Source organism: Ranitomeya variabilis, chromosome 2 (genome assembly GCF_051348905.1).
Source record: "Ranitomeya variabilis isolate aRanVar5 chromosome 2, aRanVar5.hap1, whole genome shotgun sequence".
NCBI lineage: Eukaryota > Metazoa > Chordata > Amphibia > Anura > Dendrobatidae > Ranitomeya > Ranitomeya variabilis.
This window is the reverse complement of record NC_135233.1, coordinates 385,524,245-385,551,822: the sequence shown is the minus strand read 5'-3', so window position 1 is coordinate 385,551,822 and position 27,578 is coordinate 385,524,245. Positions and strand designations below refer to the sequence as shown.

The window sequence follows — 27,578 nt, the reverse complement described above, 5'->3', positions numbered from 1 at the left end:
GCCTCAACGCATTAACCTAACTATCCCTGTGTTGCCCATTCAAAAAACGTAAACCATAATCTGGTTCCTCGCATCATGTTCTCATACACTTTGCAGTTAATTAGACCTCTGTGTCTGTACTGTTACATATTTAGGCTGTTAACTGATTCATGCAGCTTTCTTACACTATGGCTGGTCCAAACAACGAAAGCAATTGTTACCATCCACCTCTCCTGTCTCCCTTTTTCTTCATAGTTTGTAAGCTTGCGAGCAGGGCCCTCATTCCTCTTGGTATCTGTTTTGATCTGTGTTTATTGTTATGGTGTAATGTCTATTGTCTGTATAAGTCCCCTCTATAATGTAAAGTGCTGCGGATTATGTTGGCGCTATATAAATAAAAATTATTATTATAGCATATGACAAGATGGAGGTGCACAAAACAGGATGAGGGCACAGGATGGACTCTGCACATGACAGGAAGGGGGCACAGGATGGGGGCTGCATGACAAGATTAGGGGGCAGGATGGAAACAGCACATACCAGGATGGAGAGCATATACCAATACAAATGCTCGCCACCCGGGCGTAGAACGGGTTCAATAGCTAGTATAAAATATATTGAGGGATAATATTTTCTGAATTTGTAATTAAAAAAAACATATATAATAAGGGAGGACACTGTATAACATAAGGGAAGGCACTGTGTGTGTGAATAGAGTGTCGAGCTGGCTGTACTTACTCAGATCAGTGTGCTGCTGGTGAGCTCTGGTTTTCAGCTGCTACCTGCCCCATGGGCTGCACAGTGATGAGCTGTCTCGGTGGTCTTCTCCTTAGTTTGCCTGGTAGTGAGATAGTATATATTTACATTAAAGTTACCCTGTCAGGTCCTATAATGCTATTAACCTACAGGTTAACACTATATCTGAAGGTGATCGGCTGCAGTACTGACATTCAGCACCCGGGATTAAATTAACTATATTTTTTCCCAGAAGCTGCTATATTTTAGTCATATGGGAACCTGGAGACTCACGAAATAACTATCACCGTCCACAGCCCTGACAGCCGAGTCTGCACTGATCCATGACAGGTTCGCCTTAAATTGTAATTCAGTCTGTGCTGTATAACTGGGCAGCTACTTACTCATAGGGGTAATTGTCTTTGTAAGACAATATTTGTGGCATCTGTTTAAAGTGTACACCAGTAAATATATCTATAAGCACATACATATTCACACACACGCACTTGTGGACAATGGTGTTCAGTGGTATCCACTGCCCATCACATTTTATACTGTGTACTAATGTGTACAGTGGCGTTGTCTACTACGTTATTACACACTCTTCTTTCAGCGCTATATGTATACTGTCAGATGGAGGATAAAAGGACCCTCTTTTACGTTTGTGTGACAAATGGACTCCTATGATTGTCCATGTGTTTTCATGTGTTTGTTGAGCAGCGGAGCAGCAGCGGGTGACAGGAAGCCTAAGCATGTTCCCGTTGCTAAAGTGAAATGAATATTCACGCTTCCCCACGCCCCCATGGGCGTGGAGAGGAGTGACTTCATTTCACTTTAATAGCGGGCAGTGTTTGCCGCATGCTGCACACTTCACTGCCCGCTATCAGGGCCTGCAGACCAGAGCCCACACTCCCTCAGGGGTCCCCTCCCCAGCCCACGCGGCCGCTATAGGGCCGAAAGCCATGGGGTCCCGGAGCCAGCGCCGCCCCCCCAGAGCGCGTTAATGGAGTAGAGAGCGTCAGATGATGCTCCCTTTCCCGTTATTCCCCTCGCTTCTGACACACAGCGATGACGTCACTTCATCACATACCTGCTGTGTGCAAGGCCGACTGCAGCGCAGCTCCTGACATCGGAGCAGAGCCACTGCTGGAATCAGCGTGGGAGCGAGGAGGAGAGGTGAGTATTGTGGGTTGTTATTAATATATCAATGAGTCCTGGTTGTATGGGGGGGAAAGTGAGCTGCATGATGCCCTATGGGGGAGTGAGCTGCATGATGCCCTATGGGGGGGAGTGAGCTGCATGATGCCCTATGGGGGGAGTGAGCTGCATTAGGCCCTATGAGGGGAGTGAGCTGCATGATGCCCTATGGGGGGTGAGCTGCACGATACCCTATGGGGGTGAGCTGCACGATACCCTATGGGGGGATCTGCATGATACCCTATGGGGGGAGCTGCATGATACCCAATGGGGGGAGCTGCATGATACCCTATGGGGGAGCTGCATGATACCCTATGGGGGAGCTGCATGATACCCTATGGGGGGAGCTGCATGATACCCAATGGGGGGAGCTGCATGATACCCTATGGGGGAGCTGCATGATACCCTATGGGGGGGAGCTGCATGATACTCTATGAGAGGGGGCGGCATGATATCTTATGAGGGGGCAGTATGATAACCTATGAGAAGGGGGCAGCATGATACCCTATGGGGGGGCAGGATGATACCCTGAGGGGGGGCATCATGATACCCTATAAGGGGGTCACATTATATTCCATGAAGGGGCTGCATTATATCTTTTGGTGGGGCCTGCATTATACTCTGAGGGGGCTTCATTATATTCTGTGAGGGGGCTGTTTTATACTATTTGAAGGGGGCTGCATTATACCCTATGAGAGGGCTACATTATATTCTATGGGGAGGCTGCATTATGCCTAATGAGGGGGTTGCACTATACTCTAAGGGGGACTGCATTATTTGCTATGAGGGGGTACATTATCTATATATATAATTGTCTAAGGGTTTTTCCGTCTGTCTGTCTGTCTGTCTGTCTGTCCTGGAAATCCCACGTCTCTGATTGGTCGAAGGCCGCCAGGCCTCGACCAATCAGAGACGGGCACAGCATGGTGACGATGATGTCATAATGGAAATCCCGCGTCTCTGATTGGTCAAGGCAGCCAGGCCTCGACCAATCAGCGACGGGCACAGTATCGACGTAGATGTCATAATGGTTGCCATGGCGACGATGATGTCATAAAGGTTGCCTCGACCAATCAGCGACGGGCACAGTCTGCCGCGAATTCTGGAATCATCATTGTCCATATACTACGGGGACATGCATATTCTAGAATACCCGATGCGTTAGAATCGGGCCACAATCTAGTATTCTATATGAGGGCTGCATTATATTCTGTGAGGGGGCTACATTATACTATATGAGGGGGGTACTTTATATACTATGAGGGGGATACATTATATTCTAAGAGGGGGCTACTTTATATTCTATGAGGGGGGCTACCCCAACCCCTGCTACATACCATGTACTATCTTATATTATACCCTGATATTAGCGTGTTTTACCACACATTTGGTGGTCTTGTTTTTGTTTCTATGTAGCTACATAGTGGGCCCCAAGAATGATTTTCTCTGGTGGGCCCAAGGTGCTCCAGTCCGAAGCTGCATGCAGCCCATTTTTCTTCAAGTGCCTCCTTATTGTGCATCTTGAAACAGCCACACCTCAAGTTTTCAGAGAGTCCTGTATTTCAGTTGATGTTATTTGTGGGTTTTTCTTTGCATCCCGAACAATTTTCCTGGCTGTTTTGGACGACATTTTTGTTGGTCTACCTGACCATGGTTTTGTTTTTACAGAGCCCCTGATTTTCCATTTGTTAATCATAGTTTAAACACTGCTGACTGTCATTATCAATTCCTTGGATATCTTTTTGTATCCCTTTCCCGTTTTATACAGATCAACTACCTTTTGCCGTAGATCCGTTGACAATTCTTTTGCTTTCCCCATGACTCACAATCCAGAAACATCAGTGGCTGGATGAAAGATGCAAGAGTCTGTCTGGATCCCAGAAACTCACTCAGCTTTTATGCACACACACTGATTAGAAGCAATCAGGTCACAGTTGAGGATGTTACCTTTAGTAGCCATGCAAACCCATTTGTGTCAACTTCTGTGCCTGTTATCAGGCCAAAATCACCAGCATATATGAACTTTTGATGTTTTGGGTTGTCATTATGATTTAAAAAGAGAAAACACAGTAGTTTGACAATAAATGGCTTCATCCAACCACTAGCCATGAGTGGAGAAAAAGTTTTGGTGTTGTCATTCATATCCTCTGAAAAAAGGCCAAGAAAGCAAAAATTTTGCTGGGGTGTGTAAACTTTTGAGCACAAATGTCTAACTAAAGGAAAAGCAGCAGCACTGGCAATCTGAAGGAGGAGACGTCACCTCTATGGATTTGATCCAGCAATCACCAACAAATATGGAGATTGAGGTGAAATTATCCTTTTATTAACACATTTATGGGTTAATAATATGATATATACATAAATACACTATGTTCCAAATTATTATGCAAATTACATTTTTCTCTCATTTTCCTAAATGGTTGGTGCAAATGACAGTCAGTCTAATAAAAGTAATCACCCGTTAGAGTACACATCGAATTTTATTGAGTAAACCTCCCAATGATAACAGTATAATCTCCAAAATGAATAAAACCTCAAAATGCACTGTTCCAAATTATTAGGCACAGTAGAATTTCTAAACATTTGATATGTTTTAAAGAACTGAAAATGCTCATTTGTGGAATTTGCAGCATTAGGAGGTCACATTCACTGAACAAAAAGCTATTTAACTCCAAAACATCCTAACAGGCCAAGTTACATGTTACCATAGGAACCCTTCTTTGATATCACTTTCACAATTCCACCCTCATAGATCTTTTGCTGTATGATACTCCAAAGGTTCTCTATAGGGTTGAGGACAGGGGAAGATGGTGGCCACACCATGAGTTTATCTCCTTTTATGCCCATAGCAGCCAATGACTCGGAGGTATTCTTTGCAGCATGAGATGGTGCATTGTCATGCATGAAGATGATTTTTCTCCTGAAGGCACATTTCTGCTTTTATACCATGGAGGAAAGTTGTCAGTTAGAAACTCTATATACTTTGCAGAGGTCATTTTCACAGCTTCAGGAACCTTAAAGGGTCCTACCAGCTGTTTCTCCATGATTCCGGCCCAAAACATGACTCCTCCACCTCCTTGCTGTTGTTGCAGCCTTGTTGGCCATACACCAACCATCCACTACTCCATCTGCAGCGCCCCAGAGTCCTGGTCGTTGCAGTACTGATGCTCTGCCGCTAAGCGGGGCTATGGTACGTCTGATGGCACTGAAGGAGTTCACCTGACCAGGTATCACAGACACCAATACACTTCACAGTCTGGCCTCCAGGGGGAGCTAAGGGTACTATGTATTAGGCCACTCCTCACAATCTGGTAAAACTGGGGGTTGGATAGGAAGTTAGTTCAGAAGCTGACTGGGAATCGAACAGGCAACACCCTGTGGCAGAGGGTGTTGCGGGGAGAGACTCAGGGGGGTCCCTGTCAGGGGTGGGATCCTGGCAGAGACCTAGCGAACAGAGAACGTTACGGGACCGCGCCTGCACTAGATAGCGGCGGTGCCCTAAGAAAGGACAAGAAGCGAGGTATATTGTGCTGAGTGCGAAACGAGATCAACGCAACAAGGAGAAATACCATTAGGAGTCGTGCTGTAAGATGAGGCAACATCCTACTGAGGCGCGTAGCCGGTGGCTGGAACGCCGAGGAAGTACTAGGCTCCAAGCAATACTTCAAACCTACGGCAGGACAGTCAGCTATAGGCGGGCTGTCTCACACAAATCACCTATGAAGACACGGGGCACAACAGGAGAAGGGCGACACTAGGGTCCAGGAAGAGCTCCGAGCCTACCCGTCATACGGGTGCGTCCTAGCCATATCATCTGGGGGACGAAGAAGAACATCAGAATTGAGTTGTGAGGGAACACGAGAAACAGACACAACAGTTGTGGGGACTATCCCGTGAGCACAGCAGGGGAGGACCGCAACACACAAGCGCTAGAAGGTAGGCACAGATTTCCACCTGCAAAGGGAACTCTGGAGGTGCCATCGGACCGGCCGGACTTGCGCAACCTGGTTAACCGTATTCCGGACTGAGGATCCTGAAGCCTTCAGTAAAGAGGTAAAGAGACTGCAACCTGGTGTCCTCGTTATTTACTGTGACCAGCACTGCACCGCACTACCACCACCATCCACACCTTTCATTGGGCGCCCCTCAGCAGGATCACGGACCGGGTCTAGCCACCGTGACAACCCCAGAGCAGAGACTCAGAGGCCCGGTACCGGGTACCCCTCGGCCCTGCGGCAGTGGGGGCGCTACAACTTGACGTCACGAACAGGATCTACTTAAGCCTGAAGAATCAGGTCATGTGTGCCTTGGAACTGTGATTTATTATACTTGGACTGTGACTTATTGCAGGGACTGTGTATTGCCACTTGCCGCCAAAAGTTCCCGCCAAAATCCGTCGCCATTGCAGCGCCACAGGGAGCGCAGAGGAAGAAGAAGGGCGTGCCATGGGAGGAGACTACCAAAGCGGCGCCAGAAGTAGCGACCGCCCCCTCCGACTTCTGCTGCGAGATGACGACCTGCCCAGCAGCACAGGAGAACCACCCCCTGATTTGCAACGGCGGGAACGAGGTGAAGAGGGAGCTCGACCTTGGAGAAATGGCGGAGCCAGGTGCATGCGTTGCCGCCGAATGCCGGACAGCGATGACGATCAGCAAGTGCCCGAGCGGCGGCGAAGTGATCCCGGCTTGCCCTCACCCACCATAGGCGGACTCGCATCCACCGCCGCTGAAGGATCTGAACTCCTTGGAGCCGCCGGCGGAGGAGCCGAGCCTACCTATCCCGACCACGGAGCCATGGAGGGCGGAACCACATCAAGAGGCCATCTCGGAGGAACCGCAGTCCAGGCTGCGGCCAATTCCAGTGTCCTTGTCAACGGAACGGATCGACATCGGTGGAATCACATCAGGCGCAGGTATGGAAGGCGCCCCTACTCCCCCGGCCGATTCTGCTCTCCTGACCGATCCCGCGACCGCTCCTCACCCCAACAATAACCGTTTCCTCTCGGTGGGGTTGGCGGTGCTCACCCCCGACACGATGGGGAAGCTGATACCTCCATTATCAACCACGATGGAGGAACCCATAGATGTGAGCCCAGAAGGGGTGATCCTCCGGTGGGACACTCCCTGGACCGGGCCAGAAGGAGCGCGGGAAGAAGGCCTCACCCTTGCTGTGCTCACTTGGGAACAATATAAACAATGTCTGATCCTACATTGGAAAAACCGAAAGGAGACCGAACAGACTGATCCGCTAACAGTACGACACCCAAAGCCTGCGCACGGCAGGAGAGACATGGTAAAGCGGGGAACTGTGCTGGCCTTTCACCCAAAGCGGGGTTGGGGCTCCATACAGGAACCGGGACTACCGACTGACATCTTCGTTACCAGTTACAACGTGAAGACTCCCTGCCGCAACCAATATGGTGACCCAATATTGCAAAGGGGGATCAGGTGACCTACACCCGCTACCGGAGTGCACAAGGATGGTGCGCTCGGAACGTCCAACGATGTGGGCCTGAGGGGGTGTCACCTGTTGCCCCGACCATGACCGATCCGGACTTGACAGATCTTGTTACTATCGCCACTGTACGCCTTGTTGCGGCTACTGAGCTTGCAGCCAGGGTTAGCCTTCGAATCCAGACACCGGGTGATCTGACTGCACCCGAGAGACCAACCATTAACACTGACACTACATCGGCCGCAGAGGGCCACCTGCCAGGTAAAACCTCGGTGGGGGCAGCCAGAAACTGAGTAAGCAAGAATGCTTCATCGAATGTAAATAGTTAACTGTTTGTTCTCTTGCTGCTATGACCTGATTAGGGTAACTCTTAAAGGGATCCCTTTGTTTACCCGGGATCCCTTCTTCTGCTTTTTGTTTTTGTTTCCTGTTTTATCATTGTTGAAAGAACTGCTGGATCATGAACACTGCATGATTACAAACTCCTTGTAAATAGTTTGCACCTTCTTAAAGGTGCCGTCTACTGGTTTTATAAAAGAAAGGACTCTTTGCGAAGAAACTGTTCATGGAAGCAGTACCAGAGTCCTTGCTGCACACGGACTTGCAGCTTGAGAAGTTGCACTACCTCATAGAGACTTGGTTCCTTCTTAAAGGGAACGTTCACCCATAGCACTTAACGTATAATGATGACTTGAGAGAAATAGTGATAATGCTTACATGTAAAGTTATATGTAGTCAGACAGTTGATAGTAATAAATGTTTAATGATGTTGCTAGAAGAATGAGGACAGGAAGTGAACCCAGACGGGGTTAATCGGTGAGTCCTCCTAGGAGCCATACAGAGATGGCTCGGTGATCCTGAACTGAGAGATGGATGATACGTTCTATACTGTGTATAGTAGCAGAAAGGCAGTAGGCCCGGGCTGAAAGGGGCGGTCCTGCAACAGAATGAGAGGCAGTAGGCCTGGGGCAGATAGACAGGCGGTCCTGCAGATGTAAAGATGGGAAATGAAGAAAAAGTTGATTAGCCTTATAATGTTTTATAAGAAGGTCTTTAGTGGATTCAGCGTGTATGTCCTTAAAGGCAATGTTAAATTATTGTTCAGAAATTTGCACTAAGTAGAATACCTGGTTGGGTAAGGAAAGTTATTTATAGTAAGTTATTTAAAGTATTTAACCATGTTTGTAACGTTCAAGTGTCCTCACCTCCCATAAAGGGAAGCTCTGTTCAAATTTACTTATTGTTATTGCATTTCCAAAAGTGTATGTCTTTTTGCTGACATGTATTGTTGTTTTCTTCCCAGTCCAGGAGTACTGGATTTAACCGGGGGGAGTGCAGCGCCCCAGAGTCCTGGTTGTTGCAGTACTGATGCTCTGCCGCTAAGGGAGGCTATGGTACGTCTGATGGCACTGAAGGAGTTCACCTGACCAGGTATCACAGACACCAATACACTTCACAGTCTGGCCTCCAGGGGGAGCTAAGGGTACTATGTATTAGGCCACTCCTCACAATCTGGTAAAACTGGGGGTTGGATAGGAAGTTAGTTCAGAAGCTGACTGGGAATCGAACAGGCAACACCCTGTGGCAGAGGGTGTTGCGGGGAGAGACTCAGGGGGGTCCCTGTCAGGGGTGGGATCCTGGCAGAGACCTAGCGAACAGAGAGAACGTTACGGGACCGCGCCTGCACTAGATAGCGGCGGTGCCCTAAGAAAGGACAAGAAGCGAGGTATATTGTGCTGAGTGAGAAACGAGATCAACGCAACAAGGAGAAATACCAGTAGGAGTCGTGCTGTAAGACGAGGCAACATCCTACTGAGGCGCGTAGCCGGTGGCCGGAACGCCGAGGAAGTGCTAGGCTCCAAGCAATACTTCAAACCTACGGCAGGACAGTCAGCTATAGGCGGGCTGTCTCACACAAATCACCTACGAAGACACAGGGGGCACAACAGGAGAAGGGCGACACTAGGGCCCAGGAAGAGCTCCGAGCCTACCCGTCATACGGGTGCGTCCTAGCCATATCATCTGGGGGACGAAGAAGAACATCAGAATCGAGTTGTGAGGGAACACGAGAAACAGACACAACAGTTGTGGGGACTATCCCGTGAGCACAGCAGGGGAGGACCGCAACACACAAGCGCTAGAAGGTAGGCACAGATTTCCACCTGCAAAGGGAACTCTGGAGGTGCCATCGGACTTGCGCAACCTGGTTAACCGTATTCCGGACTGAGGATCCTGAAGCCTTCAGTAAAGAGGTAAAGAGACTGCAACCTGGTGTCCTCGTTATTTACTGTGACCAGCACTGCACCGCACTACCACCACCATCCACACCTTTCATTGGGCACCCCTCAGCAGGGTCACGGACCGGGCCTAGCCACCGTGACAACCCCAGAGCAGAGACCCAGAGGCCCGGTACCGGGTACCCCTCGGCCCTGCGGCAGTGGGGGCGCTACACATCCATTTGGACCATCCAGGGTTGCTCAACACTTATCAGTAAACAAGAATGTTTGGAAATCAGTCTTCATGTATGTGTGGGCCCAATGCAACCATTTCTGCTTGTGAACACTGTTTAAGGGTGGCCGAATAGTAGGTTTATGCACCACAGCAAGCCTTTGAAGGAGCCTACACCTTGAGGTTTGTGGGACTCCAGAGGCACCAGCAGCTTCAAATATCTGTTTGCTGCTTTGTAATGGCTTTTTAGCAGCTGCTCTCTTAATCCGATGAACTTGCCTGGCAGAAATCTTCCTCATTATGTCTTTATCAGCACAAACACATCTGTGCTCAGATACAGCCACAAATCTCTTAACAGTATGATGATCACGCTTAAGTTTTCAGGAAATTTCTAATGTTTTCATCCCTTCACCAAGGCATTGCACTATTTGATGCTTTTCAGCAGCAGAGAGATCCTTTTTCTTTCCCATGTTACTTGAAAACTGTGACCTGCTTAATAATGTGGAACATCATTTTTAAGTAGTTTTCCTTTAATTAGAATCACCTGGAAAACTAATTATCCCAAGTGTTTAAGATTGATTTCAGTGATCCATTGAGCCCTGAGACACAATACCATCCACGAGTTTATTTGAAAAACAAAACAATTAAATCTTTATCACACTTACCGTATATCCAATTTGCATAATAATTTGGGACACAGTGTATATGCATAACACAAAACTTACATTCACATAGGAGAAATCCAACAATGCCAACGCCCCCAATGATGACCACAGCTATGACCCAGACACTGGACATTTTTGGTTCTGGGAAGAAAACAGAAACACAAATTTAAGCTACAGGTTACACTGAGAATGTCATGATGTATCACTCACATTAGTCTTCTCTGTGGTGATGACGTATGTGAAGTGTCATCAATCGATCCTCCTAAAATTGGAAAAGACAGCCTATGTTGATAAGTTATCCTCCCGGTATGGACACTGCTCACCCCACATGATGTTCAGCGGCTCCTCCAGGCTGCTGTGATCCACATAACAGGAGTATCTGTCGCCATCTTTGGGGGTCACTTCCGCGCTCACCCTGATCTGATAGGTGCCGTCAGGATTGGGGAGGATGTGTGTGGTCTCATAGGAGTGAACCTCGTCCTCCCCGTTCATCCACTTCACATCCACAGGTCGTGGGTGAAATCCATACACCTGGCAGTGAAGCTTTGTGACATCTCCTTTTTCCTGACCGGACACCTTCACTTGGGGCCGAACTGAGAGGGAAGAAGAAGAGAGAAATGGAGACTGTGCAGATCTGACCCGTCCTCCTGTTTTGGGGGTCTTTACTAGGGTTGAGCGACTTTCATTTTTTAAAGATCGAGTCGGGTTTTGTGAAACCCGACTTTGTCCAGAGTCGAGTCGAGTGCAGTCGGCCGATTATCGCTAAAAGTGGAGGCCAGGAAAACACCTACAGTGCCCATTTTAATGCCAAAAACATCCATTCTTGTTTCTGAAGCTTGTCAATCTTAATTAACTTTATAATAATAGTTGTTCATTGGAACTTGGGGTCATTTGGCTAAAGTTGTGGGGGGTAGGGCTGGTTCAAGGTTTTAGTGGGCCCAGGAATCGTGGACTACGGCGGTGGAGCAGGGAGAGGTGTCATGATCTCAATGGCAAGAGATCATAGCATCAGCATATATAGGAACTAGCTCTTGGAAGATGGAAACTGAGCTGACCATGAACTAAACCTAACACACAACTAGCAGTGGCCGGGTAGCATGCCTACGTTGATTCTAGATGCCCAGCACCAGCCGGAGGACTAAATAAAACTAGCAGAGGAAAATATTAGTCCTAGCTCACCTCTAGAGAAATACCCCGAAAGGAGACAGAGGCCCCCCACATGTATTGGCGGTGAATCAAGATGAAATAACAAACGTAGTATGAAAATAGGTTTAGCAAATTTGAGGTCCACTTACTACATAGCAGAAGACAGGAAGGACACTTTCATGGTCAGCTAAAAACCCTATCAAAACACCATCCAGAAATTACTTTAAAACTCTGGCATTAACTCATAACACCAGAGTGGCAATTCCTGTTCACAAGAGCTTTCCAGACACAGTAACGAAACTACAGCTGTGAACTGGAACAAAAATGCAAAAACAAACATGGACAAGAGTCCAACTTATCTAGTAGTTGTCTAGGAGCAGGAACAAGCACAGAGAGGCTTCTGATAACATTGTTGACCGGCAAGCAACTAACAGAGCAGCAAGGTTATATAGCGACTCCCACATCTTGATGGGAACAGGTGAACAGAGAAGATGAAGACACCAGTTCAATTCCACCAGTAGCCACCGGGGGAGCCCAGAATCCAAATTCACAACAGTACCCCCCCCTCAAGGAGGGGGCACCGAACCCTCACCAGAACCACCAGGGCGATCAGGATGGGCCCTATGAAAGGCACGAACCAGATCAGAGGCATGAACATCAGATGCATTCACCCAAGAATTATCCTCCTGGCCGTATCCCTTCCACTTGACCAGATACTGGAGTCTCCGTCTGGAAACACGAGAGTCTAAGATTTTCTCCACAACGTACTCCAACTCACCCTCAACCAACACCGGAGCAGGAGGCTCAACGGAAGGCACAACCGGTACCTCATACCTGCGCAATAATGACCGATGAAAAACGTTATGAATAGAAAAGGATGCAGGGAGGTCCAAACGGAAGGAAACAGGGTTAAGAATCTCCAATATCTTATACGGGCCGATGAACCGAGGCTTAAACTTAGGAGAAGATACCCTCATAGGGACAAAACGAGAAGACAACCACACCAAGTCCCCAACACGAAGACGAGGACCAACACGACGACGGCGGTTAGCAAAAAGCTGAGTCTTCTCCTGGGACAACCTCAAATTGTCCACCACCTGCCCCCAGATCTGATGCAATCTCTCCACCACAGCATCCACTCCAGGACAATCCGAAGATTCCACCTGACCAGAGGAAAATCGAGGATGAAACCCCGAATTACAGAAAAACGGGGACACCAAAGTGGCAGAGCTGGCCCGATTATTGAGAGCGAACTCCGCCAATGGCAAAAAAGCAACCCAATCATCCTGGTCAGCAGACACAAAACACCTCAGATATGTCTCCAGGGTCTGATTAATCCGCTCAGTCTGGCCATTCGTCTGAGGATGGAAAGCGGACGAAAAAGATAAATCTATGCCCATCCTAGCACAGAATGCCCGCCAAAATCTAGACACGAATTGGGTCCCTCTGTCAGAAACGATATTCTCAGGAATACCATGCAAACGAACAACATTTTGAAAAAACAGAGGAACCAACTCGGAAGAAGAAGGCAACTTGGGCAGAGGAACCAAATGGACCATCTTAGAGAAACGGTCACACACCACCCAGATGACAGACATCTTCTGAGAAACAGGCAGATCTGAAATAAAATCCATCGAGATGTGCGTCCAAGGCCTCTTAGGAATAGGCAAGGGCAACAACAATCCACTAGCCCGAGAACAACAAGGCTTGGCCCGAGCACAAACGTCACAAGACTGCACAAAGCCTCGCACATCTCGTGACAGGGAAGGCCACCAGAAGGACCTTGCCACCAAATCCCTGGTACCAAAAATGCCAGGATGACCTGCCAACGCAGAAGAATGAACCTCAGAGATGACTCTACTGGTCCAATCATCAGGAACAAACAGTTTATCAGGTGGGCAACGATCAGGTCTATCCGCCTGAAACTCCTGCAAGGCCCGCCGCAGGTCTGGAGAAACGGCTGACAATACCACTCCATCCTTAAGGATACCTGTGGGCTCAGAGTTACCAGGCGAGTCAGGCTCAAAACTCCTAGAAAGGGCATCCGCCTTAACATTCTTAGAACCCGGTAGGTATGACACCACAAAATTAAACCGAGAGAAAAATAATGACCAGCGCGCCTGTCTAGGATTCAGGCGCCTGGCGGTCTCAAGATAAACCAAATTTTTGTGGTCAGTCAATACCACCACCTGATGTCTGGCCCCCTCAAGCCAATGGCGCCACTCCTCAAAAGCCCACTTCATGGCCAAAAGCTCCCGATTCCCAACATCATAATTCCGCTCAGCGGGCGAAAATTTACGGGAAAAGAAGGCACAAGGCCTCATCACGGAGCAGTCAGAACTTTTCTGCGACAACACTGCCCCAGCTCCGATCTCAGAAGCGTCGACCTCAACCTGAAAAGGTAGAGCAACATCAGGCTGACGCAACACAGGGGCAGAGGAAAAACGGCGCTTAAGCTCCCGAAAGGCCTCCACAGCATCAGGGGACCAATCAGCAACATCAGCACCCTTCTTAGTCAAATCGGTCAATGGCTTAGCAATATCCGAAAAACCAGCAATAAATCGACGATAAAAGTTAGCAAAGCCCAAAAATTTCTGAAGACTCTTAAGAGAAGAGGGCTGCGTCCAATCACAAATAGCTTGAACCTTGACAGGATCCATTTCAATGGAAGAGGGGGAAAAAATATATCCCAAAAAGGAAATCCTCTGTACCCCAAAAACACACTTAGAACCCTTCACACACAAAGAATTAGACCGCAAAACCTGAAAAACCCTCCTGACTTGCTGGACATGAGAGTCCCAGTCATCCGAAAAAATCAGAATATCATCCAGATACACAATCATAAATTTATCCAAATAATCGCGAAAAATATCATGCATAAAGGACTGGAAAACTGACGGAGCATTTGAAAGACCAAAAGGCATCACTAAATACTCAAAGTGGCCCTCGGGCGTATTAAATGCGGTTTTCCACTCATCCCCCTGCCTGATTCGCACCAAATTATACGCCCCACGAAGGTCAATCTTAGAGAACCACTTGGCCCCCTTTATGCGAGCAAACAAATCAGTCAGCAACGGCAATGGGTATTGATATTTAACAGTGATTTTATTCAAAAGCCGATAATCAATACATGGTCTCAAAGAGCCGTCTTTTTTTGACACAAAGAAAAAACCGGCTCCTAAGGGAGATGACGATGGACGAATATGTCCCTTTTCCAAGGACTCCTTTATATATTCACGCATAGCAGCATGTTCAGGCACAGACAGATTAAATAAACGACCCTTTGGGTATTTACTACCCGGGATTAAATCTATGGCACAATCGCACTCTCGGTGCGGAGGTAACGAACCAAGCTTAGATTCTTCAAAGACGTCACGATAGTCAGACAGGAACTCAGGAATTTCAGAGGGAATAGATGATGAAATGGAAACCACAGGTACATCCCCATGAGCCCCCTTACATCCCCAGCTCAACACAGACATAGCTTTCCAGTCGAGGACTGGGTTGTGAGATTGCAGCCAAGGCAATCCTAGCACCAAATCATCATGTAGATTATACAGCACCAGAAAGCGAATAATCTCCTGGTGATCCGGATTAATACGCATAGTTACTTGTGTCCAGTATTGTGGTTTATTATTAGCCAATGGGGTGGAGTCAATCCCCTTCAGAGGAATAGAAGTCTCCAAAGGCTCTAAATCATACCCACAGCGTTTGGCAAAGGACCAATCCATAAGACTCAAAGCGGCGCCAGAGTCGACATAGGCGTCCGTGGTAATAGATGACAAAGAGCAAATCAGGGTCACAGATAGAATAAACTTAGACGGTAAGGTGCAAATGGAAACAGATTTACCAAGCTTTTTAGTGCGCTTAGAGCATGCTGATATAACATGAGTAGAATCACCACAATAGAAACACAACCCATTTTTCCGTCTAAAATTCTGCCGCTCGCTTCGGGACAGAATTCTATCACACTGCATACTTTCTGGCGATTTCTCAGTGGACACCGCCAGATGGTGCACTGGTTTGCGCTCCCGCAAACGCCTATCGATCTGAATAGCCATTGTCATGGACTCATTCAGACCCGCAGGCACAGGGAACCCCACCATAACATCCTTAATGGCATCAGAGAGACCCTCTCTGAAAGTCGCCGCCAGGGCGCACTCATTCCACTGAGTAAGCACAGACCATTTACGGAATCTTTGGCAGTAAATTTCCGCTTCATCTTGCCCCTGAGATAGGGACATCAAAGTTTTTTCTGCCTGAAGCTCCAAATGAGGTTCGTCATAAAGCAACCCCAAGGCCAGAAAAAATGCATCCACATTGAGCAACGCAGGATCCCCTGGTGTCAATGAAAAAGCCCAGTCTTGAGGGTCGCCCCGGAGCAAGGAAATCACAATCCTGACCTGCTGTGCAGGATCTCCGGCAGAGCGAGATTTCAGGGACAAAAATAATTTGCAATTATTTCGAAAATTCTGAAACCCAGATCTATTCCCCGAGAAAAATTCCGGCAAAGGAATTCTCGGCTCAGATACAGGTGCATGACAAACAAAATCTTGCAAATTTTGTACCTTCGTGGCGAGATTATTCAAACCTGCAGTTACACTCTGAAGATCCATTGCAAACAGGTGAACACAGAGCCATTCAAAGGAGAGAAAAAAAAAAAAAAAAAAATTTCAGCAGACTACTTATTTCTCTCCATTCTCAGCCAAGGATTTTAACCCTTTAGTGGGCCGGTCAAACTGTCATGATCTCAATGGCAAGAGATCATAGCATCAGCATATATAGGAACTAGCTCTTGGAAGATGGAAACTGAGCTGACCATGAACTAAACCTAACACACAACTAGCAGTGGCCGGGTAGCATGCCTACGTTGATTCTAGATGCCCAGCAAAAGCCGGAGGACTAAATAAAACTAGCAGAGGAAAATATTAGTCCTAGCTCACCTCTAGAGAAATACCCCGAAAGGAGACAGAGGCCCCCCACATGTATTGGCGGTGAATCAAGATGAAATAACAAACGTAGTATGAAAATAGGTTTAGCAAATTTGAGGTCCACTTACTACATAGCAGAAGACAGGAAGGACACTTTCATGGTCAGCTAAAAACCCTATCAAAACACCATCCAGAAATTACTTTAAAACTCTGGCATTAACTCATAACACCAGAGTGGCAATTCCTGTTCACAAGAGCTTTCCAGACACAGTAACGAAACTACAGCTGTGAACTGGAACAAAAATGCAAAAACAAACATGGACAAGAGTCCAACTTATCTAGTAGTTGTCTAGGAGCAGGAACAAGCACAGAGAGGCTTCTGATAACATTGTTGACCGGCAAGCAACTAACAGAGCAGCAAGGTTATATAGCGACTCCCACATCTTGATGGGAACAGGTGAACAGAGAAGATGAAGACACCAGTTCAATTCCACCAGTAGCCACCGGGGGAGCCCAGAATCCAAATTCACAACAGAGAGGTAAGTATTTCAACGTTGCAAGTGCTGTCATCCTGAGCAAGCAGGGGGGGCCCACTCGTTCGCATTGGCACTGGCACAGGGCCCCTCAAAGTACAGTGGTGTGTTTGCATTGCGGGGGCGCCTCCCACCAGCAGCGACACTATTGCGTACTCTGAGGGGCCCTGTGCCAGTGACGTCGCCAACGAGTATGCCCCCCCACCTGATGAAGGAACCTGCACTTTCATCTGCACCTTCCTCTTTGTCCCTGTGTAAGGTGGTATAACATGCGGGAAGGGGAACCTTACTTTCAGCAGGGTCAGATTCTGGCTGTGTAGAGTGCAAGGGGAATGTAGTGGTCTAGGTCAATGTACCAGCAGACTCATCTAGCAGTGGCTGGGCAATGGGCAGGATGAGGAGAAAACAGATATAGGGCCAAAGAATAAAGTAGGCTAAATGCAGTTCAAAATTGGTAACAGGACTAAACAGGCGGCATTGCTTTGTTCAGTGGAGTAGCAAACCCAGGAGCAGCAGACACTGTTTTAAGGGCCCAAACACACTAATAGGCCAAATGCAGTTTAATATCTGATACTTTAGGCCAAAAGCCAGAAGGTTGAAGCTCAGCTTTATACAGTGGAGAACAACACCAGGGAGGGGCAGACACCGTTAGTAGGCTGTAACCACCAAGTTTTTTAAAAAACAGCACTTAATGAGAGCCAGAAGGTTGAAGCTCAGCTTTATACAGTGGAGGTCAACACCAGGGAGGGGCAGACACCGTTAGTAGGCCCTAACCACCAAGTTTTTAAAAAACAGCACTTAATGAGAGCCAGAAGGTTGAAGCTCAGCTTTATTCAGTTGAGGACAAACACCAGGGAGCGGCAGACACCGTTTGTAGGCCCTAACCACCAAGTTTTTAAAAAACAGCACTTAATGAGAGCCAGAAGGTTGAAGCTCAGCTTTATTCAGTTGAGGACAAACACCAGGGAGGGGCAGACACCGTTAGTAGGCTGCAACCACCAAGTTTTTTAAAAAACAGCACTTAATGAGAGCCAGAAGGTTGAAGTTCAGCTTTATACAGTGGAGGTCAACACCAGGGAGGGGCAGACACCGTTAGTAGGCCGTAACCAAAGTTGAAGGCCAAATGCAGTTTAATTTCTGATACTATAGGCCGAAAGCCAGAAGGTTGAAGCTCCGATTTAGACAGTGGAGGACATTTGAATTAAGGACTGCAGACAGACTTAGTAGGCTGTCCCCTGTGGACCATGCATCCACCACATTAACCCATTGCGCCGTAATGGACACGTAATCTTCCGTGGCCATGCCTACAGGTCCATGCGTCTGTTGTCAGGTGCACCTTTGTACTCACAGATTGCCAGAATGCATGGACAATGCGGTCTTTTACATGCTGGTGGAGGGTTGGGATGGCTTTTCTCGCAAAATAAGTGTCGACTGGTTAGCTTGTAGCGTGGTACAGCGTAGTCCATCATGACCTTATTAATAGTAAATAAAATATATAACTAGGCTCTATGAACTTTTAAATAGGTTCCAGGGGTACACGGGCAGCATTGGTGTGGTCAGTGGAGGAGTATTGCAAGTAGGGACCACAGACAGGCTAACAAAGGCCTAAAATAACAAACAATAGGCTCATGGCAGTTTTAAATCGGTTACATGGATACACAGGCAGGCACTCCAGGCAGCATTGTGGTCAGTGGAGGAGTATTGCAAGTAGGGACCGCAGACAGGCTAACAAAGACCTAAAATAACAAACAATAGGCTCATGGCAGTTTTAAATTGGTTACATGGATACACAGGCAGGCACTCGAGGCAGCATTGTGGTCAGTGGAGGAGTATTGCAAGAAGGGACCGCAAACAGGCTATCAAAGGCCTAAAATAACAAACAATAGGCTCATGGCAGTTTTAAATCGGTTACATGGATACACAGGCAGCTTTGTGGTCAGTGGAGGAGTATTGCAAGAAGGGACCACAGACAGGCTATCAAAGGCCTAAAATAACAAACAATAGGCTCATGGCAGTTTTAAATCGGTTACATGGATACACAGGCAGGCACTCCAGGCAGCATTGTGGTCAGTGGAGGAGTATTGCAAGAAGGGACCGCAGACAGGCTTACAAAGGCCTAAAATAACAAACAATAGGCTCATGGCAGTTTTAAATTGGTTACATGGATACACAGGCAGGCACTCCAGGCAGCATTGTGGTCAGTGGAGGAGTATTGCAAGAAGGGACCGCAGACAGGCTAACAAAGGCCTAAAATAACAAACAATAGGCTCATGGCAGTTTTAAATTGGTTACATGGATACACAGGCAGGCACTCCAGGCAGCATTGTGGTCAGTGGAGGAGTATTGCAAGAAGGGACCGCAGACAGGCTATCAAAGGCCTAAAATAACAAACAATAGGCTCATGGCAGTTTTAAATTGGTTACATGGATACACAGGCAGGCACTCCAGGCAGCATTGTGGTCAGTGGAGGAGTATTGCAAGAAGGGACCGCAAACAGGCTATCAAAGGCCTAAAATAACAAACAATAGGCTCATGGCAGTTTTAAATCGGTTACATGGATACACAGGCAGCTTTGTGGTCAGTGGAGGAGTATTGCAAGAAGGGACCGCAGACAGGCTATCAAAGGCCTAAAATAACAAACAATAGGCTCATGGCAGTTTTAAATCGGTTACATGGATACACAGGCAGGCACTCCAGGCAGCATTGTGGTCAGTGGAGGAGTATTGCAAGAAGGGACCGCAGACAGGCTAACAAAGGCCTAAAATAACAAACAATAGGCTCATGGCAGTTTTAAATTGGTTACATGGATACACAGGCAGGCACTCCAGGCAGCATTGTGGTCAGTGGAGGAGTATTGCAAGAAGGGACCGCAGACAGGCTAACAAAGGCCTAAAATAACAAACAATAGGCTCATGGCAGTTTTAAATCGGTTACATGGATACACAGGCAGGCACTCCAGGCAGCATTGTGGTCATTGGAGGAGTATTGCAAGAAGGGACCGCAGACAGGCTATCAAAGGCCTAAAATAACAAACAATAGGCTCATGGCAGTTCTAAATCGGTTACATGGATACACAGGCAGCTTTGTGGTCAGTGGAGGAGTATTGCAAGAAGGGACCGCAGACAGGCTATCAAAGGCCTAAAATAACAAACAATAGGCTCATGGCAGTTTTAAATCGGTTACATGGATACACAGGCTGCTTTGTGGTCAGTGGAGGAGTATTGCAAGAAGGGACCGCAGACAGGCTATCAAAGGCCTAAAATAACAAACAATAGGCTCATGGCAGTTTTAAATCGGTTACATGGATACACAGGCAGCTTTGTGGTCAGTGGAGGAGTATTGCAAGAAGGGACCGCAGACAGGCTATCAAAGGCCTAAAATAACAAACAATAGGCTCATGGCAGTTTTAAATCGGTTACATGGATACACAGGCAGGCACTCCAGGCAGCATTGTGGTCAGTGGAGGAGTATTGCAAGAAGGGACCGCAGACAGGCTATCAAAGGCCTAAAATAACAAACAATAGGCTGATGGCAGTTTTAAATCGGTTACATGGATACACAGGCAGCTTTGTGGTCAGCGGAGGAGGAGTATTGCAAGGAGTGTCTGACACAGTTAGTACTCCCAAAAAATAAATAGATGTTAATGTCTCGCAAAACAACAATAAATTAAAAAAGGGTGGCATGCTTAGGTACAGGGGTGGGCTCATCTGCAGAGTTTATGACAAAGTAATTTGGCAGTAAATTACTATTTACTGGTGTCAATATAGGACACTGACCCAGACTACTTTAACTAGCATCATCGATGTCAACAAATTGGTATTGTTTGTCAAGGCCAGGCATTGAATGATGTCAGCGCATAGACTAAACATTGGTGGAGCTGTGCGAGATAATTTTGAACGTGGTAGAGCACAGTTTGAGCTGGGGGGGAACTCTCTTGTGGCCGGCGGTACCGCCCCAGGGCCCCTCATGTTACAACGGTGTGTCTGACGTTGGGTGCGCACCACCACCGCCAGAGACACGTCATTGTACTATGAGGGACCCAGTGGCAGTGCCGTCGACCAAAAGCGGGCACACCCACCTCTTCAGACAAACAGCACTGTAACGGGTGCTTGCGCCAAGTGGCGAGACCACGGCCCCGTGGGGGGATTTTTCCCATTGGGGGAGGTGTAAACATGTTGTATGCTGGACAAACAGCTGCTGCAAATTAAGAGATTGGAACACTCAGTAAGACCAGCCCACAAGCAAGCAATGTTTATAGGAAAGCTAGGTGTCAGCCGGGAAAGGTGGGGCAAAATAATTTGAAATCCAGGAGTGGTTCATTTTAATGAAGGTGAGATCATCCACATTTTGGGTAGCCAGACGAGTCCTTTTTTCGGTTAATATTGAACCAGCAGCACTGAATACTCTTTCTGATAACACACTAGCTGCTGGGCAAGCAAGCTCCTGCAATGCATATTCTGCCAAGTCAGGCCAGGTGTCTAATTTGGATGCCCAGTAATCAAATGGGAATGATGGTTGAGGGAGAACATCGATAAGGGATGAAAAATAGTTCGTAACCATACTGGACAAATGTTGTCTCCTGAACACCAAAACCACCAAGGATAGGAGACTACCAGAAAATAAATGAGCATGGGAATAAATTTAGAGAATATGCCTTTATTAATAAGATTGGCAACAATTACATAAAATTTGTATATTGTATTTTAAAAATAACAATTAAAAACATATATAGTTTTTGTTTGCAAAGTCCAGGAAATATATACTCTTAATTACACCACTCCCAGTATAATAGCTTCTTTTTAGGCTATGCTATCATAAGGTACACAAGGTTAAAAAGAGTGATATAACACCCAAAAGGTTAAAAAATTAAATAATGTGCAAATAGCAATTTAAATTTGTAATGCTGTGCAAAAATTGCAAAAAAAAAAAAAAATGCTCCAAAATACTGTGCAAGATAGTGCAAAAGGGTGCTTGTTAGCAAGGGATATAAACAACCTAATAGTATAAAGTGCACACGTGTAACTGACTGTGGTCAGACCAAACAGTCCATAACTATATGTGGATAATAGGTAGCACAGCACTATATGGAAGAAATATATTGTCATATATACCTGGGGGGTAGAAGAGACCTGGACCTGCGTGCGCCCGACGCGCGTTTCGGATTTATGTCCTTCGTCAGGGGGGTGATCAGTTAATACACAGAGAGGGGTTTTTATAATGCGGAGCATAATGGACGCTGCGTCCCGAGTGTGTGCGGCGCATGCGCAGACTGGAGGTCCGAGAGTTCCGGTCCCCGCGTCACATGACCGGCCGCACAGGAACGGAGTACCCGGCGTCGCCCAGGCAACATGGACGCGGGGCGCCGCAGCCCACAGACACAGGCTGGGCATGCGCACAACCAGGGGTGCAGCGTGTAATAGGACGTAAGTATCAAACTAAATAATATAGCCAGCGTGCTACTTTAAAAGTGTGCGATTATAATACAAATAAATCCATAAAGGGACTGTATAAGAATGAATGATTTACCCAAAGTGCCCATACAATAAATAAGTGAGTATATATTTTCTACCAAAACAAAATCAAAAACTATATATTAAATATGGCAAATATAGCGCTCAATCAATACAAATATAACCAAGTGTTTAAAGGGAAATATATACAACATTCATAATTAGTTGATTTTCCCAAAGTGCCCATGCTGTAATTAAATAAATATATATTCTGCCAAATTGATATAGCAATATAAAAAATAAATACAGACAAAAAAGCCATAACAGCTATTTACATACATTGTGTATTTGCACATGTAGCATATTCTACACAGCTATATTCGGGCCAAATACGGAAAACAAATAAAAAGTGAGTAAATATGAATGGAGAATAAATATAATATATAAGTATAAAAAATAAAATTAATATGGACAAAAATTATTATAATTTCATAATAAATACAAATTCATTTCTATCTTCTCAGTATTCATCGCTTGAAGAAAATTGAAATGCACACCAGGCTCCGCAGTTCAATCATCCACCACGGCCTTCAACGTCCACAGTCCACAGCCCCACATGGTAAGTATGAAAAAAACTACAACAATATATTAAAAGAATAAAAGGTTAAAATACAATAAAATAATTAAAAATATGGTATTACATTCACGGTTTACAAAAAGGGTATAAAACTCAAGTTCTCATTCAATCCTTTAGGTGACACGGTATCAAGTGTCCATATCCATTTTGTCTCTTTTCTCGCCAGGGCCATACTTATTTCCCCACCTCTCTCATTGCTCTTAATCATGTCAATACCTGTCACTTTTAACAATGATGCATTGCAATCATGATGCAATTTAAAATGTTTAGGAATTGTTTTTAATAAGGATATCTCCTCCACCTCTTTAGCAGCAATGATTCCACGTATATGTTCCCTGGTACGTATTTTGAGCTGTCTAGTTGTCATTCCTACGTACACCAGGGAACAAGGACACACAGCATGATAAATCACAGCTTTAGAGGTACAGGTTATAGCCTGCTTAATTTTATATGTACTAGTACCATCATGATTGCAAAACGTATCAGTTCTTGTAATATTTGGACAAGCGATACAATGGCCGCAAGGTTTGCAGCCAGGTATAATTCTTGTATCTGTAAGAAAGGATGGAATTGCCGGATTATACGAATAATGACTCCTCACTAGTTGATCCTTCAAATTTCTGCATCTTCGATAAGTAATATTGGATGTCTCGCCAATATACTGCGATAGAACTGGATCAGCCTTCAGGATTGCCCAAGATTTATTAATATAGGCCCTCATTAATTCATTCTGCCCATGATATTGTGTAATGTACCTTACTATTTTATCATGTTTTGGTGGTTTATTTTCGTATAACGCCTGATGTCTTGTTATGTGCTTAGCACGGTTATATCCCTTTTTCACTGAGCGTTTACTATACCCTCTTTCAAAAAACCTCGCCTTAAGATCCAGTGCTTGCCTCTCAAAATCAGCCTCATTTGTACATATCCTCCTTAAGCGCAAAAATTGGCCTATAGGTATTGATTTGATCATTGTCGGAGGATGTGACGATGAGGCGTGTAGCAAAGAATTTACCGCTGTCGACTTCCGGAAAATATCACTATACAAGCAACCACTATCATCCCTATATACACCCACATCCAAAAATTCTATAAATTTCTTATCACATTTATAGGTCAAATGGATATTTAAAGAATTTTGATTTAATTGTTCCATAAAAGCCTGAAGTGATTCCATCGGCCCCTGCCAGATAAAAAATATGTCATCAATGAACCGCACCCAGATAGGGATGCGGTCCATTGATGACACTGGCTCGGTATGGAAGAGGTCCCTCTCCCACAGCCCCAGGAACAAATTAGCATATGAGGGCGCAAATGATGCGCCCATAGCTGTGCCCTGGAGCTGAAGGTAGAAGGACCCCTTAAAAAGAAAAAAATTCTTTTCTAAAGAAAATTTAAGTATGTCAATCGTGAATTGTCTCATGGATGTGGGTATATGTGAGGAATCCAAAAAATATTTAGCTGCCCGTATACCATCACAATGCCTGATGTTGGTATACAAACTTTCAACGTCACATGACACCAGAAGGGTATCGTCACCAACATAGAGACCATCTATTTTCTTCAAAAATTCATTAGTGTCTTTAATAAATGAGGGTAAGTTTTCAACTAGAGGTTGTAATTTGGAGTCTATGAATTTATTTATTTTCTCGACATAATTTCCACATCCCGATATTATGGGTCTGCCAGGTGGAATTTTTTGACCCTTATGGACCTTTGGAAGTAGATAAAATGTAGATATGGCAGGTTCTGGTACCTGTAGAGCTGCATGTAAATCCTTATTAATAGTGCCTATATCAAGAGCATCTTTTAAAATGACTGAGAGTTCTGTTTTAAATTTTCCCAATGGATTGAACGTCAATTTTTTATAATATGTAGTATTCTTTAACTGACGAAATACTTCAGATTCATACATCTGTTTAGGCCAGATCACGACGTTGCCCCCCTTGTCAGCCGGCTTGATCACAACATCAGTAAGTTTCTCCAAATTCTTAAGGGCCATTCTTTCGGTCCTATCAAGGTTCTCCATTGAAGGAAACCGTGGGATTTTGTTAAATTCTTTACTCACGGTTTTGACAAATGTGTCAATAACCGGACAGGCTGACAAGGGGGGAAATCTACGAGATCTTGGCCTAATAGATACAGGGATCTTACCTCCCATAGTGTCATTATGCTCCTGAGCAAGTTCCTCCAAATTCTCTAGTGTCTCCTGCTCCGCCTCTGTTGGAAATAATTGCAATAATTCTTCATTATGAAAATATTTTTTAAACATTAATTTCCTGGCAAATAAATGAAGGTCTTTGATAGCAGTAAACTTATCAAACTGTGCCGTAGGGCAAAACGTAAGACCTTTTTTTAAAACATTTATCTCAGTTTCAGACAAATTATGATTACTCAAATTAATCACCTTTAAACTATTTTCAGGAGTTAATCTATAGTTCCGTTTTGCTGGAATATATCTCGGCTCACGCTTGCGTTTGGGAGTCGAGACAGTTGATGCCAGAGTGGAAACAGAGGCGGACGAGGAGACACCAGACACATCCACTGAGGCTTGATTAGACGAAGTTGAATGAGTTCTATTACGTGTATTATCATCCAGTTGGTTCTTACGCCACCTGTACACTTTTCCACTGGAGAAGTCCCTTTGGTCTCTAACCAGTTTGTTTCTCTGGTTAGTTTGAATGTCTTTTATCCACTGGTCCATTTGTTTCTCCAGCAAGTTATCCATAGATGATAATTGCTCAGTTGACAGACAATTTTTAGCACTTGTATATATATCGTCCAGAGATTTATCAATGGTGACTAAATTATTAGAATTATATTTCACTAGCAATTCCATCAATTGTCTTGAGGCAGTGTTACAAATCTCCTCCCAATTTTTCACAAATTCCTTGTCAGTGACGGGAAATGCAGGGGTTACATGTATTCTCAGTCCCCTAGGGATTAATTGATGTTGAATATAGTTCTCTAAAAACGCCTTACTCCACCAAACCCGAGTTCTCTTATAAGTTAAATTTTTAATTGTCTTAAAAAATTCATCAAATTGCAAACCGTCAGTAACAACCATATTCGTGTTGCCTTTAGAAAAAACTGCATTGATCTGTCCCTGCCATGATAACTCTCTGGTTTTGAAATCCATATCCGGATGGTAGGGAAGAGCCTGTGCAGAACACAGTAATATATAATTGTTAAACACAGATTACCCAAACTGATCCACAGAATTAATTAGATCCAAAGAATATTCTTAATAAAGTTATAGCCGTGGTCAGGGTGCACTGTGAGTTATCACCAGTGGAAACCACTGTAATGGAAAAATGAACACCAAAACCACCAAGGATAGGAGACTACCAGAAAATAAATGAGCATGGGAATAAATTTAGAGAATATGCCTTTATTAATAAGATTGGCAACAATTACATAAAATTTGTATATTGTATTTTAAAAATAACAATTAAAAACATATATAGTTTTTGTTTGCAAAGTCCAGGAAATATATACTCTTAATTACACCACTCCCAGTATAATAGCTTCTTTTTAGGCTATGCTATCATAAGGTACACAAGGTTAAAAAGAGTGATATAACACCCAAAAGGTTAAAAAATTAAATAATGTGCAAATAGCAATTTAAATTTGTAATGCTGTGCAAAAATTGCAAAAAAAAAAAAAAAAAAAAAAATGCTCCAAAATACTGTGCAAGATAGTGCAAAAGGGTGCTTGTTAGCAAGGGATATAAACAACCTAATAGTATAAAGTGCACACGTGTAACTGACTGTGGTCAGACCAAACAGTCCATAACTATATGTGGATAATAGGTAGCACAGCACTATATGGAAGAAATATATTGTCATATATACCTGGGGGGTAGAAGAGACCTGGACCTGCGTGCGCCCGACGCGCGTTTCGGATTTATGTCCTTCGTCAGGGGGGTGATCAGTTAATACACAGAGAGGGGTTTTTATAATGCGGAGCATAATGGACGCTGCGTCCCGAGTGTGTGCGGCGCATGCGCAGACTGGAGGTCCGAGAGTTCCGGTCCCCGCGTCACATGACCGGCCGCACAGGAACGGAGTACCCGGCGTCGCCCAGGCAACATGGACGCGGGGCGCCGCAGCCCACAGACACAGGCTGGGCATGCGCACAACCAGGGGTGCAGCGTGTAATAGGACGTAAGTATCAAACTAAATAATATAGCCAGCGTGCTACTTTAAAAGTGTGCGATTATAATACAAATAAATCCATAAAGGGACTGTATAAGAATGAATGATTTACCCAAAGTGCCCATACAATAAATAAGTGAGTATATATTTTCTACCAAAACAAAATCAAAAACTATATATTAAATATGGCAAATATAGCGCTCAATCAATACAAATATAACCAAGTGTTTAAAGGGAAATATATAC

The 27,578-nt window shown here is 45.4% G+C and overlaps 1 protein-coding gene across 1 annotated transcript in view; it reads right to left on the bottom strand.

The window, feature by feature from the left end:
• LOC143806203 (class I histocompatibility antigen, F10 alpha chain-like) overlaps window positions 1–27,578 on the bottom strand; it is a 123,009-nt gene that overhangs the window by 33,525 nt on the left and 61,906 nt on the right. The window contains exons 4-6 of the mRNA XM_077286327.1: window positions 10,802–11,071; window positions 10,539–10,619; window positions 718–817 (exon numbers count right to left, since the gene is read on the bottom strand). Coding sequence (XP_077142442.1) covers window positions 723–817; window positions 10,539–10,619; window positions 10,802–11,071 — 446 coding nt within the window. The 3' untranslated portion in view covers window positions 718–722. The remainder of the gene's footprint in view (window positions 1–717; window positions 818–10,538; window positions 10,620–10,801; window positions 11,072–27,578) is intronic.